The 19,509-nt window shown below is 34.4% G+C and overlaps 1 protein-coding gene across 2 annotated transcripts in view; it reads right to left on the bottom strand.

Annotated features, from left to right (window-relative positions):
* CUL3 (cullin 3) overlaps positions 1-19,509 on the bottom strand; it is a 110,144-nt gene that overhangs the window by 79,095 nt on the left and 11,540 nt on the right. The window contains exons 1-2 of one of the 2 annotated variants that reach the window (XM_079783207.1): positions 9,069-9,190; positions 7,744-7,870 (exon numbers count right to left, since the gene is read on the bottom strand). In XM_079783207.1, coding sequence (XP_079639333.1) covers positions 7,744-7,791 — 48 coding nt within the window. In that variant the 5' untranslated portion in view covers positions 7,792-7,870; positions 9,069-9,190. Of the gene's footprint in view, positions 1-7,743; positions 7,871-9,068; positions 9,267-19,509 lie in introns of those variants that run through there. The other variant, XM_079783206.1, reaches the window with a different exon arrangement.

The raw sequence follows: 19,509 nt of genomic DNA on the forward strand, positions 1-19,509 counted from the left end.
TGAAAACTACACTCCTACTGAACCTTAACTCCACCTTCTCCAGTCTCTGGCTGCTACCACCACAAAATAAAGGCCAAACCCCCTACAATGTCTTTCAAAACTTTGTCCAAGTAACTCTCATTCTTATTTCCTACAAATGCACTTGAAATCCTTTATATTCCATCTACACTAGTAATTTTTAACTTTTTTCATTGCATGGCACACATAAAGTAATTCCTAAAATTCTGTGGCACACCAAAAAATGAATATTTTTAACCAATCTGACCAAAAAAGGTATAATTTTGATTGATTTGCCATGAAAAAAAAAATTACCTACTCTTTGTGCTCCAAAGTGACTTAAAAAAAAATTCAGGGGAATACTTGTATATAAGGATTTCTGCTACCAATAACTAATGAATCAGATACGACCTTATTATGCGACGTGACCAATAGGGTACAACTCTTATACGACCTACATATTTATGATTCAAGACAGGGCATTCATACTGAATGGCTATTATGTGGGCTGCTGTCGTTTTTTAATCTGACAATCTAAGGGAAAAGAGGTCAGGTATCGCATGTTTTAAAAATTCTTGCGGCAAACAGGTTGAAAATCTCTGGTCTACACTGATCTACCTGACCAAGGCTCATACCTACCTATCTTTTCTACTCATGCCATTTTTCCTACTGAGGCTATCTTTGGCCTTTGTTTATTCACATGGTGAGTCTAATAATGCTTTAAAACTCATGACCTTTTCTTTCGACCCTGCTCCGAATTCCTCAGGCACAACAATTCCCCTTCAAATCTGATTACCTCACTAAAACTGGGAGCTTTCTGATGACAAGTATGATATCTTAATTATATTTTGGTGGCTGAAACACAGAAGAGAATATTTGTGGGCCTCTGAATCTGCTAATGAAAATCTTATTTTCTAGTGCTTTAATCAACATTCTTCACAAATCACTGCAACCATTATATTTATAACATTTTAAACATAAATGCCATTAAAAATCTCTCTACATTCATTCACATTTACCTAGAAAGGAAGGAAAAGCACTAAAAAGCTTTATTATAGAAGCTGAGTCTGATTAATTGGCCTACACAATAGAGACTACCATAAAATTACCAACTTAATTTCCATATGCGATTAGTACCCTCATATAAACATCTTAATGTACCTACAAATAAACATAATATCTAAAACTCTGGCTATTTTTATTTTCCTCTAAAACTGGGGAGACAAATCAATATATTAAAACAATAGTTTACATAGAAACATCATTTTCAGCAAATGAGACCCTGTGTACAAATAATAAACAGTAGGGTGTTATTCTACAAAGACTTCAACTTACAAAACAAAATCCAAAAAGAAAGTCACTTAAAAATGGAAACTAAGGATAAGGTTTGGGCTAGGCAGGGTTCAGGCTCAGGTTAGGGCTAGGTTTAGGGTTAGGGTTAGAGGGTTAGGGACAGGGTTAAGGTCACGGTGTAGTAAAGTTGGCTATTCACAATGAATGAGCTTCAATCACTGGACAAATTCGAGTGTAGCACTGAGAATTTACAATTCCAGACTAGGGAAATATTTAGAAATGTGCTTCACACTCTAGGAATACATATTCCAATAAAAAGAAAAAAAAAAGGAAACTATTCCCTCTCAAGGCTTCAATTTTCCTACCTAACAAAGAGCTTAGAATTGAGCAGGATTATAAGACACAGATTCAAGTACTAAGTCCAAAACAAGTTCTGCAAGAGGAGGGATCTTTGATACATTGCAAATACTTAGAAGAACAGTGCCTGGCATGAGTAGGTCCTCAATAGGCAGTTTTCTGAATGAATGAAAAGTGAGCAGGATGAAGCTCTTCTTATTTTGCCTTCCTCCCCGTTCAATCAAAATAAGATATTATTTGAAATATAGGATATATGGAAAGATCTTGACAGCCACTGAAATAAATGTTCTTTTTATCAATAAGGAACTATTTCTAGTTGAGTTAAAAAATCAACATCTTTTTTTTGTTCAGCTGCTTTTCTAAGAGGAAAACAAACCTTCAAAGTATAAGAATTAACTTTTATAAGCTCATTTGTGAGGCTGCCATATTATTAAATTATTACTATAGAGTAATAATTTGAGAGAATGTCAAATGAAGCATAAGCAAATCTAAGAAACCTGTTAAGCATTCTTGACATGTTAAAACAAATTTTATCCCTGACTGTAAGAAACAATTAAGAATAGAAATTTTTTTATTCTACACATATTATGGCACAGGAATGAACAATGGTAAACTGCAAAAACTATGATCCTCTTAAGTCTCAATAACCCAAAATTGTCAAGAGGCACTCATTATATAATTTTAGGACTCATTGAGGCTAACAAAACCAACCCCAATTTCAGAAAAGTCTAGTAATTTGTTCAAGACTGTTGGTGGCGAAATTGGCCCTAAGTCCAGCTCTTCCTACTTCTTACCCAGTACTTTTCTACTGCAGCTGCTTCTAAATTATTTATTATTAAACATGGAATGCTCAACAGTGAGTAAAAGAAAAAATGGCAAGTTCTAGTTTAATGTACTATGAACTTAGAGACTGTCAAGTTTAAACTTCAAATAGAAATCTTCTAAAAGGAGATAATCCCTCCAAAACAAAACACTTCAAATATTTTACAATTTTAGATGTCAATTATACCTCAATAAATTTGTAGAAAACTTTAAAATATATGATTCAATCCTTACCTAACCTTGCCCACAAGTAACAGAACTGAGTATTTTTTAATTTAAAACTACCTTTTAACATAAAATACACATACACAGAAAACCACAACTCAAATCAACGAATGTTGAAATTAAATTATTTTATAATTTAAGGTTAGCACTGAATCTAAGTAACACTAAACACTCTGGCCATTTTTCAGTCTCTATCACAATCCTCAAACTATCTGAAATGTTTAAATTCATCAGAGTTCTAGCTGCATCCCTCATTTCTTCTTTCTGTGTGATTTCATCCACTTCCAGGGCTTTACATATCACTTATATGCTCATAATTCCCAAATTTACATTTCCAGTCCAAACTTCTCAGAGAACTAGATTTGCATATCCAATTTCATTGGCATCTTAAAAGTAATCTGTCCAAATGGAGCATCTTTTGGTTTTACCCCAAATCACTGAACTGTCCAAGAGCCCAAAAACTATAAATCATCTGGGATAATCAATCCACAGGCAACAATATTTCTACATCAGAAGTTTTTCTTGAAATGGAAAACTTTTCTTTATCCCCACTGTCACCTGAAGCTATTACTCTGTTCCCCTCACTTCAACTCTTGAGCCTTCCAACTTTGAGCTCTCACAGCAACCAGAGTTAAAGTTTTAAAAACCTACATCAGATCATGTCACTGTCTTGCTTACAATGCTTACATGACTTCCTATTGTACATATAATTAAGTATGAAGCTCTTATTCCCGGGCTTCAAGGCCTACCATGATCTATCTGGCTTGTTTCTCTCTCCAATTCCATTCTGCCTCACTACTAATTCTTAATTTGCCGTTCACAACTGGCTTTCCCCCTCCCCCATTTTTCTCTAGTCCAGAAATGGGCAAATGATAGCCTGCTATCCTTTTAAAAGAAAGTTTTCTTGGAATACTGCCCTGCCATTCATTATACTAGTATATGGTCTATTGCTGTCATTTTGCTATAACAGGAGAGTCAAGGAGCCCTGACAAAGAACGGATGGCTTTGAAAGCTGAAAATATTGACTATCTGGTCCTTTACAGGAAAAAAAAAATTTTTTCATAGGCATTCCTTTTGCCTGGAATGCTCTTCAACCCACTTGTCTCATGAGCACCTTTTTCATTCTTCAAGTCCCAGTTTAAACATCACCACTTCCTCCACGAGCCCTTTCTTGGCCTATGTAGTTGCCCTCATTGTTTTTCTCTATCACTCTGTATATGCTGTTTTCTCCACTATATTTTGTAACTAAACACTTGTTTATCTGTTCCATGAGTACAGGGATCAGATGCATTCTATTTACCAATGTATTTCTTATACCTAAGTCAGAGCCTGTCAAATAAATACCTTCGAATGTTGAATTTGGTGATAAATCTTACAAAGCACACATTTGATTTGACAAAATGATCTATAATTTAAAAATTCTTAAAACTGGAAAGTAGCAGAACATTTTTTCTCCAATATAACCATGCTTTTAAAGCTATTTTTTTTTTTTTAGAAAAGAGTTAAAGAAAAATAATCCCTGTGAATTCTGAAAAGGTTTCATATTTACTAAAATAAGACAAGCTTTTTCTTATGGCGAGACACAAAGGCCACATCACACCCTCAGTTTTGCTTTGTGGTCTTCAGAAATTCACTGAATTCCTTTGAGTCTCAGTTTCCTCAAAGGGAACATTCTGCTAGAGTTAGAAAAAAAATACTACCAAGAAAGAGAAATTAGCATTTAGCTTTTCCATGCCTGTTTCAATTTTGTGAACTCATTTCCAAAGTCAATCAGATAATTTCATCTCAAAGAAATGTTCTCCCTTCATATGCCCTCTGGTAGTTTGTACCATTCTGCTTTAACAAAAATGTTCCTCAAAATGTTCATTATTCTCATCTTGAAATCAGGGTACCAATAAACTACAATAAACCAGCCCTGATTCCATGTAAAAATTGTATTTCCGTTGCATTTTTCAACATGAAAAGATAGGTTCTGGCTATCTAGCCCGTAGCACTAAGACACTAAAAGGTTCACTTCAGTAGAACCTTTAAGCAAAGGTTCCTTTTGCTTAAAAACACACACACACACAAAAAAAAAACCAAAACACTATATATATACACACACACACATACACAAGTTAGGCAGTTTAGCAAACTGCTAAAAGCATAGAGAACACAAAGCTGATGAACAGACCATGTAATAATGCTTTCAAAACACAAAGGGATATATTTGGTAAGACTGAAGATAGTTACACTGACACCACCAAACCCTAAACCATTTCTTCATCTTCTAGTCAGAAGGTGCAATGATGAGACTGCTAATACTGATTTTCATGCAAACTACTCTTACTCACATTTAATCGGAAGCATTTCTAAAAGTCCCATTTGGTAGAACAAGTGTAAGATTTCCTATATCAGGAGACAAACATTTTGGATTACTATATGATGACCCTGCCTGTCAGTTAACAGACTTCTTTTGGTATCACCATACAGTAGTATTTACAGTTAAATCAAATAAGATAAATGGAAAACACAAAAATTTAAGCACAGATACTAACAGAGTTTCAAAAAGTTAATTCAATTGAAAGAGAGACTTAGCTATGCTGAAACTGGTACATTTCTTAGTCAGAAATTGACAGTTTAAGCTGGTCAAATGAGTGCTTGTGAAAAAAAAAATATGAAAGAACATTTTCAGATGCTGGTGCTATATCATTAATACCTGGGTAAAAGAAATAAAGAATTTAGCAAATATATTTTTAATTTCTTTAGCACATTCAACTTGAATACATGTTCTCTGAAATATATTGGGGAACTGCCTATATTTTGAAATGACAGTTAACCTTAATATAGGATCACTTTAAACAACTGAAAAATGCTAAAGCTCTCGCAGTTACCATGGAATTATGTGTTCACATGACTTCAATTTCTACCTAACCACATTGGAGAGTCCAAAAATTAATCATTTAAATACTGACCTCCCATTCTGGCCTTCTCTCCTCACTTTTTGGATAAGCCAATTCTCAACCATAGCACATTAACGACAGATGATTTTTCTGTTTCTGTGCCCAAGCTGCAAAGCACTGCTTAAAATAATAATGATAATAATAATAATGATGGTGATCACACATTCGATCTATTTTCTACTGAGCTTTTTCCTCACTTGGCAATTCCTCCCTATATTACCTAATTTTCAGATGTATGGCTTAATTATTAGATTCATAACAGTTTTAGAACTAAAGAATCTCAGAGATGTTACTGCCAATTCCATCATTTGAATAGTATAAACTAAGACCTAGAATTTAAGACTATAGCTTTACAAACATTGAGCCAATTTACTTGAAATCCTTCATGCAGCCTCAAGGCTAGCGTATTTATTACATCTTGATCCATTCACTATGTATACCTCAGGAGCCAATCTACAGAGAAATCAAGGACTCAACCTGAAACCACAATGACTGAATGTTTCATCTTGGCCATATACTAGCTACATGCATCTCTGTGCCTCAGTTTCCTAACTTCCAAAATAGGTATAATAGTACTATCTAGCTCATTGGATTGTGGCCATTAACCAAGTTAATACTTGTAAAAAGCATTAGAACTGGACCTGGCACATACAGTAATTAAGAATCAATTGTGTTATCATCATTCTCTGTAGAACTCTGGCAAATGAGAACATGCCCCTCTCTTCTACCTTTACTTCCCCATTGTTCCCAACTCTCTCCACATCCAAGAACTCAGTTGCTCCAATCTTCTCTCCCTTCAAGAGCTTTAAGCAAAACTCTTCCACTCTATTTTTCTTTTTTTGTTTGATATCAAGCTCCTTATATTAGTCTTATTTTCTCATACCTATTTAACCACAGTTTAATTCATTCCTTGGCTCTGGGATTTTCATTCTCTGTGATCTCCAACACTTATTCCTCAAGATATGCTACCAAATGCCAAATCTTTATCTTCAGTGTTGAGCTCCTACCCAAGCTCTAAACCTGTATCTCCAAGCATATGATATTTTTACTTGAGCATTTTATTATGATCTCACACTCAATTATCCTCACATGTAAAATAATTTCTAAGGTGCCTGCCAACTATAAAAATTTCCAATATAATCTAAAACAAAATTTGTCATTTCCTCTACTCATTCCAAATCAGTTTTCCACTATTATTTCACAATATTTCTATTGGTGGCACCATATAATTCTCCCAATAACCAAATACCACCCAGTCTTACTTTATAATTTCTGACATCCATTCATTTCTAGCCTAATGCTTTACTCAGGTTTTCCTGGGTTTTCTCCTGCTTCCAGCAAACAACCTCCCAATTCTGTATTATATAAATTCCATTTTAATCTTCCTAAAATGTCACATTATCATCTACTTAAAAACATCCAATAAACCTCCACTGTTAAGTTCAAATCCCTTAACTTGGCATTGAAGTTTTTCTCCAATTTGTTCCCAAACCTTTTTTGCAACACCATAATCCACTAATTCTCATACATTATTATATACCTCAATCAAACTCTAGTTACCACCTAAGTGAACATATCTGTATAATCACGTGATACCTGCAATCTCTAGAATGCCTTCCACGTTGTTCACTTATATCCCAAATTTATCATGGCTCACTTCAATTTGATCCTTTCTCAGGAAATCTTACAGCCCAGGGTAACTTATTACCACTTAATTATATAATGCCTCACAGTTATCTAATGTGTGTATCATCTCTCACATCAGAGTAAAAACAAACCTATGAATCATTAGTATCATGTATCTCTTTGCATCCACCGTATTTTCCTAGTAGGAAAATAACCATTGAATTGCCTGAAGAACATATCACCTGCTTTATGAAATACTAGCTACTGCTCATGTAATCCCACTTAAGAGAAAGGACTTGCAGAAGGAATAATAGAAATAAAAAGTAACTATTTTGTAACCACTAGAGTAATAATGATTCAGGCAAGAATCATCAATGGATGCTAAACCATCACATGAAAGTTTCTTGGGGAACAGGATATTTATACAGTCTCAAATATATCTGAACAAATTACTTATGAATTACAAAGGGAAAAAAGGTACCTTTACAGTGGAGAAATCTGGCGGACACCAAGTGATCAAAGTTAACATCACCAATAATGGGATAAACTGACATCATGTGCCTCCTGATGTGATGCACTGAGGACACAACATCACTTATGTATTATTCCTGCCAAAAATGCATAACCTGAAACTAGTCATGAGGAAACAATCAGACAAACCAAAAACTGAGGGACAATCTACAAAAAACCTGACCTATACTGTTCAAAAATGTCAGTGTTGAAAGACAAAGAAAGGCTGAGAAATTGTGTATGTGATCCTGGATTGGATCCTGGATCAGAAAACTGAAATAAAGGATATCACTGCTACACAGGACAAGGGTAAATTTATATGTGGACTGTATCAGGTAATAGTATTACATTAATGTTAAACTGCCTGATTTGGAACATTGTTCTTTGGTTAAATAAGAGAATTTCCTTATTCTTAGGATAAATATTCCCAAATATTTGAGAGTAAATAAATCTAACACGTATTCTTTAATTGTTCAGCAATAATATCTGTAATTTGAATAATAACATGTATCAATAAACGGATTGGACAAAAATGTGGCAAATTATTAATAACAGGTGAATCTACAATGAGATCATTGTACTATTGGTACAACTTTTCCATTTTCTCAAAAATAAAATTTAAAAAATGAATACCCTAATACCACACAAAAACTTTTGAGTTTTTATTTATCTGTGGCATTTACATCTTATCTGACAATCTTAAAGCCAGACATTCTTGAAGTGGAAGAGTTTGCTTTATAAAAACATATGTTCTAAAAAAACAAATACATCTTTTTGGAACCAAAGAACCATTTGATAATGTTAACAGCCCACCACTATTTTTTTTTAAATTCACATTTCTAAAGTAAACCTCAGTTAAAATAAATAAAGTCAGTTTCAAATGGTAAAAAGTCTTAGACAAATAACAATGTAGTTTTAATATTTTCAACTATGCAGAGAAAGTGGAGAAAGCTAATATTGGTTGATTAAGCATTTTAAGGAAAAAATGATGCTCTATAATTAACATATTAATAAATAAGCATTTGTAAATTACTGAAAGTTTGCTTCCTTAACTATGATTATAGAATATTGAGAATATTGCTCATAGAACACAAATTTCATCTTCCCTCAATTATAAAAAAATTCCAATTTAGCTGATTATAAGTTTTGAGTAAGGTTTTGTAATATAACCATTAATTGATTATTTCTATAGGCTTCCTAAAGCCTTTAAAAACAATACTTCTAGTCATAGTAAAATATGGTATAAAGATTTTCTAGATTCAGTATAATTAGTAACAGTCCTTTAAAGTTGGATACCTTATTTATGAGATGTTCGGTAACAACTTCTCTTAGTCCAGTGTAGAGCTTTTCTCCATGTTTATGCAAAACCATTGTATATGCATTTCTATAGAGCTCCTCAAAACTAAGACCACTGTTATTCTTACGCTGGATTTCTTGAATTGCATTTTTCAGAAGGTCCCAAATGCTGTTTACATATTTTTCATCCATGGTCATCTGTAATATCCAAGAGAGAAAAAGAGACAAAAACAAAAACAAAAACCAATGGTTGAAAACTTGTCTGTATTTATCCATACAGTAAATATTTTATTATATTGCTATGATGATAAAGCTGTATGACTTATAAGGATGTTAACAATCTGTTTTAATAGAAATAAAATACATTTACAAAGTTTTTAGTTGATAGAAACCATTTTTTAAAAATCCTTTAAGACCTCCCTCCCTTATCTGCAGCAGAACCCCTCCATTTAAATAAAATCACAATCTCTGTTATTAATACTTGCTTTAGCAGAAAGTGTGAAACACCTTTCCCCTAAGTTTATTTAGTAAAACACAAGCTCAGAGATTTCCTCTCCTGTAGATTTACAGAGCTCCTTGATAAAATTAAAGATTGAGGAAAGACCTGCAATTCAAAATAAACAAAAAACAAAAATAAAGCCCCACATTTTCTGTTTAACCTAGCATACTCTAATTTTCCTCCTTTCCCAGATTAGATTCCATGGTCCATCATTTGTAACTACCTTTTATGTAACATTTGTTTTAAGTCACTTGTCCCTCTCTTCCTCCCTCCAAAAATACGCCATTAGAAGACTCAACTGCCTGCCTACACTGCACCCATGTGGTTGAAAGTAAATGAAGAATAAAACATATGCTCATATTCAATTCATCTGTTTAAATTCATGACCACTAATCACAAATGGGTCCTTAGTTTAACCCCACAATCCTACTTTTCTCTAATCTACTGACCCAAATATCCTAGATGATTTTACCATCTTTCCGGATAATGACTTGCTTCCTGTTCTGAGAAAACAGGAACCTGAAAAGAAACTACAAATTCACCATATCCACTAATCTAGTTGACTGCATACCAATATAATTTGTTAATTCTTGTGCTACTAGCAAATTAGTGCCCAATTCTTATACTCAAATTATAGCACAGGGACAAAAAACACAGGCAAATTCTAGGAACTTGTTATAAATGGAGAATTTCAGAACTCCAACCCAGACCTACAGAACCATAACTTGCATTTTAACAAGAACCCCAGGTGATTCATACACCAGAATGAAGTTTAACAAGTACTGCTCTAGTTCCGTAACAACTCATCTATTCAAGGACCCCCGTTGGCAATCTTCCTTCCTAGCATTATCAAATTTTTTTCTCTTCTCTGCTACATAATTTCCATCTGCATTCAAAATCATCAGTTTTCCATCTTAAAAACAAACAAACAAATCCTCACAACCCCACATATTTCTCCAGCACCACTTAATTTCTCTCTTTTCCATTTACAGCAAAATCACAAGGCAGGGAAGGAGAACTCTATGTTGACTGTATCCAAGTCCTATTTCCCCCATTATATCTTGAAGCCCCTCTAGTAAGGATCCCCATTTTCTACCATTTCACTGAAATTACTCTTAAAGAGGTCATCAGTGACTTCCACATTGCTAAATTTAATGGTCAAAGTCTCAGTTCTTATCTTACTTGACCTATCTAGCAGCAATTCAAAGAGCTGATCATTCCTACTTGAAACAGATTTCTCACTTGCCTTCCAAGCTATACGATCTTTCTACTCTACTGGCTTGTATTTGTCAGTCTGCTTACCGGTTCTTCTTCATCACAACTGCCAACCCTAAGGATCAAGTTCTAAGCTTTTTTGTCCATCCACACTGTTTTTAAAAGGTGAAGTTGATTTCATCTATTCTCATGGCTTTAAGTTAACCTCAAAATTTATATATCCTATTTGGCCCTCTCCCCTAATATAGGTCATATTTTCAGCTTCCTACTCAATGTTTCTACTTGAATGCCTACTAGCAAGTCTAAAACAGAAACCCTAATCTTTCCCCCTAAATCTACTTCTCCAAATGCAGTCTTCTCCAAATGAGCAAATGTCCAATCCACCCTTACAATTGCCAAAAAGCTTGTAATCCTCGTTACACCCTTACCTCACTTTTAATCCAACTGGAAATTCTATTGTCTCTACCTTCAAAATATATCCAGAATCTAAGCCCTCCTCACCACTTCCATTGTTACTAGCCTAGTCCAAACCATCATCTCTCAGTTTATTGCAATAGCCTCCTACCTGGTCTCGGTTTCTGCTCTTAGCCTATAATCACAGGGCAACCAGACTGACCTTCTGAAAACATAAAATCAACTCATGTAACTCATCTCATTTTGCTTGGAGTTGAGGTTCCAACTCTATGCTACAAAGCCTTATTCGAATCTGATAATCTCTCTGACATGAGCTAGTCCTCCCTTCTTGCTCGCTTTGCTCCAGCCATACCAGCTTCCTTACTATTTATTCCCTGTATACGTCAAACAGTCCACTTCAAGGTATCTGTATCTGCTACTCTCTCTGAAATGTTCTTACTCTAAATACTTTCATGTCTCATTCATGTATCAACCTCAAAACTCTGCTCAAGTGTCACCTTAAAATGAAGCTTTAACTGCCCACTCTTTTTAAAATAGTAGCAGCCTCCTACTAGTGACCCTCAAGTTCCAATTTTTGGAACTTTCCGGATTTTTCTTGGCCTCCCTCCTCCCAGCCAATGTCAGCTCCATGAAGACTAGGATTTTTTTCACTGCTGAATCCCTAAGCCACTAAAATAATACCTGGCATTTAACAGGCTCTTACTAGTATACTTGTTGACTGAATGATTTCCTGCTAATCTTTGGGTAAGGAGCCCTTTTTGTGCCACATGAACTTTTACAAGTTCTGTATTCACAATCTGGGAAACCCTGCAACAATTACTTATCAGCTTCACACATACTCTGACCTGAAATGAACAGAAATTACTGAGCTAGTAGAATTTCCTCCAAAGTGGGCAGGAAAAAAACACCACCACACCAACTTTTGGAAATGATCTATATGTTTACTGTATTGATTTTGGTGATCGTTTTCACAGGTAAATACCTCCAAACTCATCAAATTGTATACATTAAATATGTACAGTTTTTTGTATGTCAATCTACCTCAATAAAGTGGTTTAAAATAAATCCTCTCCAAGCCACGTCTAATGGGTATGAATATCAAAGAGAAAGGAGTAGGTAGGCAAAACAAGTCTTTCAGTCATTCTACCAATAAAATACCAGCTCAACTATCAATGAAGAGGATTCTTAAGCAGATGATTCAAACTGAGTCTTATTATTCTAAACTTTTTTGGAGAGCTTAAAAAGGAACCCTTTAAGAGAACAATGCCTTTCCTTTATTTAAATATTCAAATCCCAGGTCTATTGGACTTTTCTGAAATGGCTTTAATTGAATTTACCCCTACACCTAAACTACTATTTTTTTATTAGATATCCTGATACATAGGATGCCATCCATATAAAATATAAATAAGATGTAGCTATTTAACTTTTCACAAATAAAAGATACAAGCCCATGTGATAATAACAACTTTAATAGTCCGTGTACAGTAGTCTCCCTTATCCACAATTTTGCATTCTGTGGTTTCAGTTACCCACGGTCAACCATGGTCTGAAAATACTAAATGATAAACTCCAAAAATAAATAATTCATGATTTTAAAATTACAAGCCATCTGAATAGCATGATGAAATCTGGCACCATCCTGTTGTGTGCAGCCCAGGACAGGAATCATCCCTTTGTCCACTTGGCAGCTATCTTGGTTATCAGATCAACCATCACTGTTTCACAGTGCTGTGGTTCATGTAACTATTATTTTATTTAATAGTGGCCCCAAAGAGCAAGAGTAGTGATGGTGGCAATTGGGTATGCAAAAGAGAAGCAAAAAGTGCTTCCTTTAAGTGAAAAGGTTAAAGTTCTCAACTTAATAAAAAAAAATTTCACATGCTGGGAGGTTGTGAAGATAGACAGCAAAAATGACTCTTCTATCCATGACATTGTGAGGAAGGAAAAAGAAATATGTGCTAGTTTAGCTATCATACTTCAAACCACAGTAGTTACAGCCACAATGCATAAGTGCTTAGCGAAGACAAACAGGCATTACACCTGTGGATAGAAGACATGAACAAAAAACGTGTCCCAAATGATAGCATCAAGAAAGCATTGAGTCTGTATGAAGACTTTAGCAAGAAAACCCCTCAAACAAATGACCACATTCACATAACTTTTATTACATTATACTGTTATAACTGTTCTAATTTATTATTGTTGGTACTACTGCAATTTCAGGCATCCACTTGAGATATTAGAATTCATCCCATAAAAGAGGACTACAGTATGTGGGATGTGGTTTTGTTTGCTGATAGCATATGCAGACATTACAATAAAGCAGACTAAGACACCATCCCTTAATATTAAGTAATAAACACTTGAAGTAGAAGGAATATTTAGAATGATTTCAAAGAAAGAGCTGTGTATCAACTATAAACTCCAGAGATAACTATACTGCCAATAGTTGAGCAAAACTTCAAATGATCTTTTTAAGCTCTAGAAAATAAGATTCCATAAAAGCTAGAAAATGTACAAAAAATGTCTCTACCCAGCATGAATTACTAAATATTCTATTAGAGACTAAAGAATTTTAAAAATATAAACCAAGAGGCTTCAAATATTGTACAAGTACTCTTACAGTAAAAGCTGTTTTATAATCCAAGACTGTAGTAGTATTTCCCTTAGTATTCATGCCTTATAGAGCACAGATGGAACAACAGGACAATGACGTTTCTTCTGGTGATTGCTCAGGTATAAAAATTTTCAAACAAAGGAAAAGAGATTAAATAATTTATCCAAATCACAGAGCTAGGATTAAAACTCATACATCCCCAAATCTAGTTCATACTATTTGGCTCACCTCACATTTCACTGTGCTAACATGGTAAAGTAGTGTCACAGTGTCAGTCACTGATTATCCTGGTAACCACAGAATGGTATACTAGTAGAGAACATAGGTTTTGCTGTCTGAATGGCCTGGATTTGTGTCATGGCTGTTTTAAATTCACAAGCCATGTGACCTTGAGCAAATTAACAGTCCTAATAAGAATGTCAGAAGTTAGCCCAGCCCAGGACACAGTATAATTCTTATGTTGACTAACAAGTACCCAATGATAGAATCTCTTGAATTCTCATATATGGGCATCAAATGTCAGAAAAAAATGTATAGCTTTTTAAACTTAGCAAATAAACAGACATGAGCTAAAACAAAAGTACCTTAAGAGTACAACTATGCTGCCCTGGCCAGGTGGCTCAGATGGTTGGAGTGTCATCCCATACACCGAAAGGTTGCAGGTTCAATTAGGGCGAGTGCTGGAGGCAACCAATCGATGTTTCTCTGTGTTTCTTGTTCCATTTCTCTCTTTTTCTCTATCTCTGTCCCCCTCTCTCCTCCCCAATAAAAAAATCAATAAAAACATATCCTTGGGTAAGGATTAAATCATTTAATCCGAGAAAGTTCTGTCCTGGGCTCTTTTCGCTCTACACTGGGTCCCTAAGGATTTTCATTCATGGTTACAACTACTACCCACACATCTAGGGTTCTAAAATGCACAAGACTAAATTGGCAAGGGATTCTGGAGACTCCTAGAACTGTATACAAAAATTTGCAAATATATAATGTGTGTACACTTTTCTGGGTAATGGATCCCTAACTCAGACTTCCCAAGAAGTTTGGCCCATATCTCCAAGAAGTTATATGTTAATTGCTCCCAAATCTATTTTGGAGCCCAGATATTATCCCTGAAGCCTATTTTATTCTATTTTATTCAACTATCTGCTTGCCGAAACCGGTTTGGCTCAGTGGATAGAGAGTCGGCCTGCGGACTCAAGGGTCCCAGGTTAGATTCCGGTCAAGGGCATGTACCTTGGTTGCGGGCACATCCCCAGTAGGGGGTGTGCAAGAGGCAGCTGATCGATGTTTCTCTCTCATCGATGTTTCTAACTCTCTATCCCTCTCTCTTCCTCTCTGTAAAAAAATCAATAAAATATATTTTAAAAAAAATCAACTATTTGCTGGATGTCTCCAATCAAATGCTCCAGACAAAACCCCTGGTAAACTCACTCACCACGCCCACCCAAATCTTCCTCTTGTATTCTCGGATTCAGTAGTGGCAATATAATCACCTAGTTACAACAAGATAGAAGCATACCGTTATCTTTTTTCCTCTCTCTCAAAACCTTCGCATCCATTCACCAAGTGCTGCTAACATTAGGACAAATATGCCCCCATTCTTTCATCCTGAATATTATTGCCTTAAAACTTTCATCTAGATCACTGCAAGAGCTTTCTAACCATCATGAACGCTAATATCCTCAAAATCACTATCAAAATAGGCATATGAGCATCATGCCCTATTCAAAATCCAGCTCTCATTAATGACAGGCCCGTGGGGGTGTATTTTAAAAGGGAACATAACAACTCTTTGAGATATAGTGTAAGCAACCTCAACCAGTGAAAATGTAGCCAAAGTCTATGCCTACTTTAACTTCATTTTTCACTCACCACTACCTATTTTACATTTATTCCCTAACAAAATTAAACCAATAGCAAATCCGGACCACTGTCACTCCTCTCCATTCACTTTCCCATGTCTTCTTCTGCCTCTTCTTTATTTGATTCTTCACATAGCCCCTGAATACAACTCAGGTGTCATATTCTCCAGGGATCCTTCTGACTTCAAGCAAAACTCATGACTCCTTCTCAGCTGTTTCATAATATTTGGGTTATATCTATCATTACATTATCATAATGCTTCATAGTATGTTGTATACCTTTTTTTTTTTTTTTACTAGACTATGAGATACTTAAGGGATTGTATGTTTTTCTTCAATGCAACTTAGAAGGCTATAAACAAGTGTTTGGTGAATGAGTTTTATTTTACCTTGTGTTACACCAATGCAATTTTTAAAACATGAATATTTGAATTACTAAGCACAATAACATGGAAGAATATTTTAATGTGCTTATCTACAGCAATGAAAGTAATGTTTAAACAACCTAATGTCTTTTTCAAATAGAAATTAAGTAAAATAACGTGCAGCAACAAACTCCAATTTCAGATATTAATATTTTCAGATTTTTCATTCACCTTACTAAATACTTCAGATGGCTACTTAATCATGAATTTTATTAATAAGTGTTAACTGGGAGGAAACTACTGAATGGAAAAAGCCATTAAGGTTGAAGATTCATAAGCTACAATCTCTCCTAAAATTAAACAAGTCCATAAACAATACACTAAAGAAAACTAGCTTCAAGTGCAAATTCCTACATACACATGCTTTGGTCTTGGAGTCAAGTGAACATGTCAACAATAGTAGCAAAATAATTACGCTAATAATGAACTTTTAATTTCTCCCTCACCCATCCTGATACAGCAAGCAACATTACCTGTCTCAAAATTTAAAGGCTCTAGTTTTATGTACATTAAAAAAAAAGTTTTAACATCCTTATCTTACATATTTATGTGAGTACGATTTTAATTCCATTTGATGAAACTGATTTACTTAGGTTACAATAACTGCAAATATACTCAAGAGGGACTTGGTAACAATACTTCAGCAAAACAAATGATAAAATAAAATGCATCCACAGACATATACACAAAAATATTTGCTAATTGTTAAGTGTATATGATATCTACCCGCAAGAAGCTCAAGTACAAAGTGATCAGCCAGCAAAATAAATTCATTTAGCAGGAAAAAAAGCAAAAGCTCTTTTTTAAAGGGAAGATATAATTACGTATTCTTAAATTCTTAAGGTTTAGTAAAACTTTTAAAAATCAAATCAAGACTTTAATTTTTAAAGGTGACCTTCTTCCCCTTACCTTTCCCCAATCCAAGATTGAAATTCCCTCATTAGAAAGTACCAATAACAAAAATAATGCTAACAGTCTTAATTTTCTTTCACAAACATCTGACTTTTCATCTACATTACTTCAAATGATACAAAAACATAACTTTGTAAAGGTCTGAATTTGAAAGGATGTAAGTCTATTATATACTTACACATCTTGACAGTCAGGTAACTACTAAGAGTTGGAGAGAACTATAGTATGAGCCAATTAGAACTAAAATGAAGAGAACTATATTCTTCACATTCACTATATACAAAGGACAAGAAGTCTTTAGTCCCCTATGAATAATTTTCTACAAGAAATTTAGAACAGGGTGGGTGGGGGAAAAGGGTGAGAATTTGAAATTCCAAGCAATTCAGAATGACACAGCTAGAAAAAAAATAAACAAGGAAAAATGCTTGATCTTAATTTTAAGCTTCAGCCTCAAAAAAGATGCTTTGGTAAAAATATCTGAGGAATGGCAGTGTTCTAGTCAGACACAACTAAGCCATCAATTATGAAAGGAAGCTCCCTCCCCGATTTTAAGCATCTCAGAGTAATATAGTCTCTCTTCCTTTATTTTATTGTATCCTTTATAACACACAGCACAATGCCTAATAACAGTCAAAAATGATTTAAATGCAGTCCAGTTATTGTTAATGATGATTAATAATATTTGATGACAAAGATCTATATAATGATTTATGACATCTGCAATAATCCTATTTATCCATCAGTTAATCTTTAAGCAAACTCAAACAGCAAAAATATAGCCAAAGACCCAAGCTTTGAGGAAAAACAGCCCAGTGGGAAACATTCATACTTTGGACAAGTTATTTAACTTTCCAAACTGCATTTTCCTCATCTTCTTGGGGAGGAGGAAATGGGAGAAGACACTGTATTGTGTGGCAATTAAGTAAGTTTGTGAAAGCATTTGGCACACAACACTTGCTCGATAAATATGTTTCTTTACTATGCAGGAGAGACACATATAGTCTTAATGACTTAAAACTGTAGTTAAGACTACTGATGTTTGATTGACTGGTTTCTCTTTGATTCTAGTGGAGACCTGAGGCGAGTGGAACTGGGCTGCCAAAAGTAATAACTGATATCAAGGAAACAGAGAAAAATATTGTCAATTGGTAAAGCACAGTAGCCTGGGACAATTCTGTGAAATCATAAACTAAGTCTCATCTACACTCAGTTGGCCTCCAATATCATTAAATTATAGAATAGTAATGTGATGAAAAAGCTAAATCACCAACAGAAAGTTCAATTACAATCTGTATTTCAGACCTCACAAGAGTAAGCTGTTCAAAAATCAATTTGAAAATTTTGTACATTCTTTTCCAAAGACACAAATCAAGTTTCCAGATTAACCTATTAAAATCCATTTAAATCAGACCTGATTTAAGAGTTCAAATGTCTCTCTGTGAATGACTTTTGCATTTATGAAGAAATGTATGTGTAACATTTAAGTCTCATGATGACCACAATAAGTAAGATGCACTCCTAAGTATTTTCAAGGAGGCAAGCAGTTTGTCACTATCCTATACTGGTGTTAGAGTTGTTACTTGGCACCCTGAAATACATTTACCCAGAGAATAAACCATATTCACCTTGATTAAGACTCTTCAAACATTTTAGAGATCCTCTCTATTAAGACAATAAAAGTTACATCTGTAAGATCAACACTTTAAAATGATAAAAACATTTGCTGCATTTTCCCATATATATTAAATACCAAACACTACTAAGGATCCTGTGTATAAAATTGCTCTTTAAACATTGATCTGGAAAACAGAAATAATAGGAAAACAGGACTCATATTTGGGATAAAATTTGAAAGAAGCAGTAGTAATGTTACAGGGAAAAATACTTTATATCTAAATGCATGTCTGAGTTCCACATTTCTATCTATAATATAAAATTATTGATTTTTAACCAGAAGTGACAATATTGGCTTCTCTTTAGCTTTAGTCACTAAGTGGTGGTTGTTGTTTTTTTAAATTTATTGTTTGATTTTAGAGAGAGGAAGGAAGATAGAAAGAGAAATACTGATTTGTTGCTACCCTTATTTAGGAATTCAATGGTTGTTTCTTGTATGTGCCCTGAACTGGAGATCGAACCCGAAACCTTGGCTAATTGGGAAGACATTGTAACCAACTGAGGGACCCTGAAAGGGCCACTAAGTTGCTTTTTTTTTTTAAATGGGTAAATCAGTTTTTCTAAAACTATGATAATGTGTAAAAGCTCTATAAAATGTAAGGCAATAACAAATTAGTATACACTGGAATCAGCTACATACAACCCATAGAGAGAGATAAAAACCTGTGAAATAGTATAAAGTGCCACAGTTAGTTTTGTCTTTTAATTGAATGAACCTAAACTTGTAACTAAATGTGGTATCACAGCAAAAAGCCTATCATATAAAATTATTATCACTAAAATCTGCTATCAAATCTGCTCAAAATTTCTCTAAAACTAC

This window comes from Cnephaeus nilssonii (assembly GCF_951640355.1).
Source record: "Cnephaeus nilssonii genome assembly, chromosome: 10".
NCBI lineage: Eukaryota > Metazoa > Chordata > Mammalia > Chiroptera > Vespertilionidae > Cnephaeus > Cnephaeus nilssonii.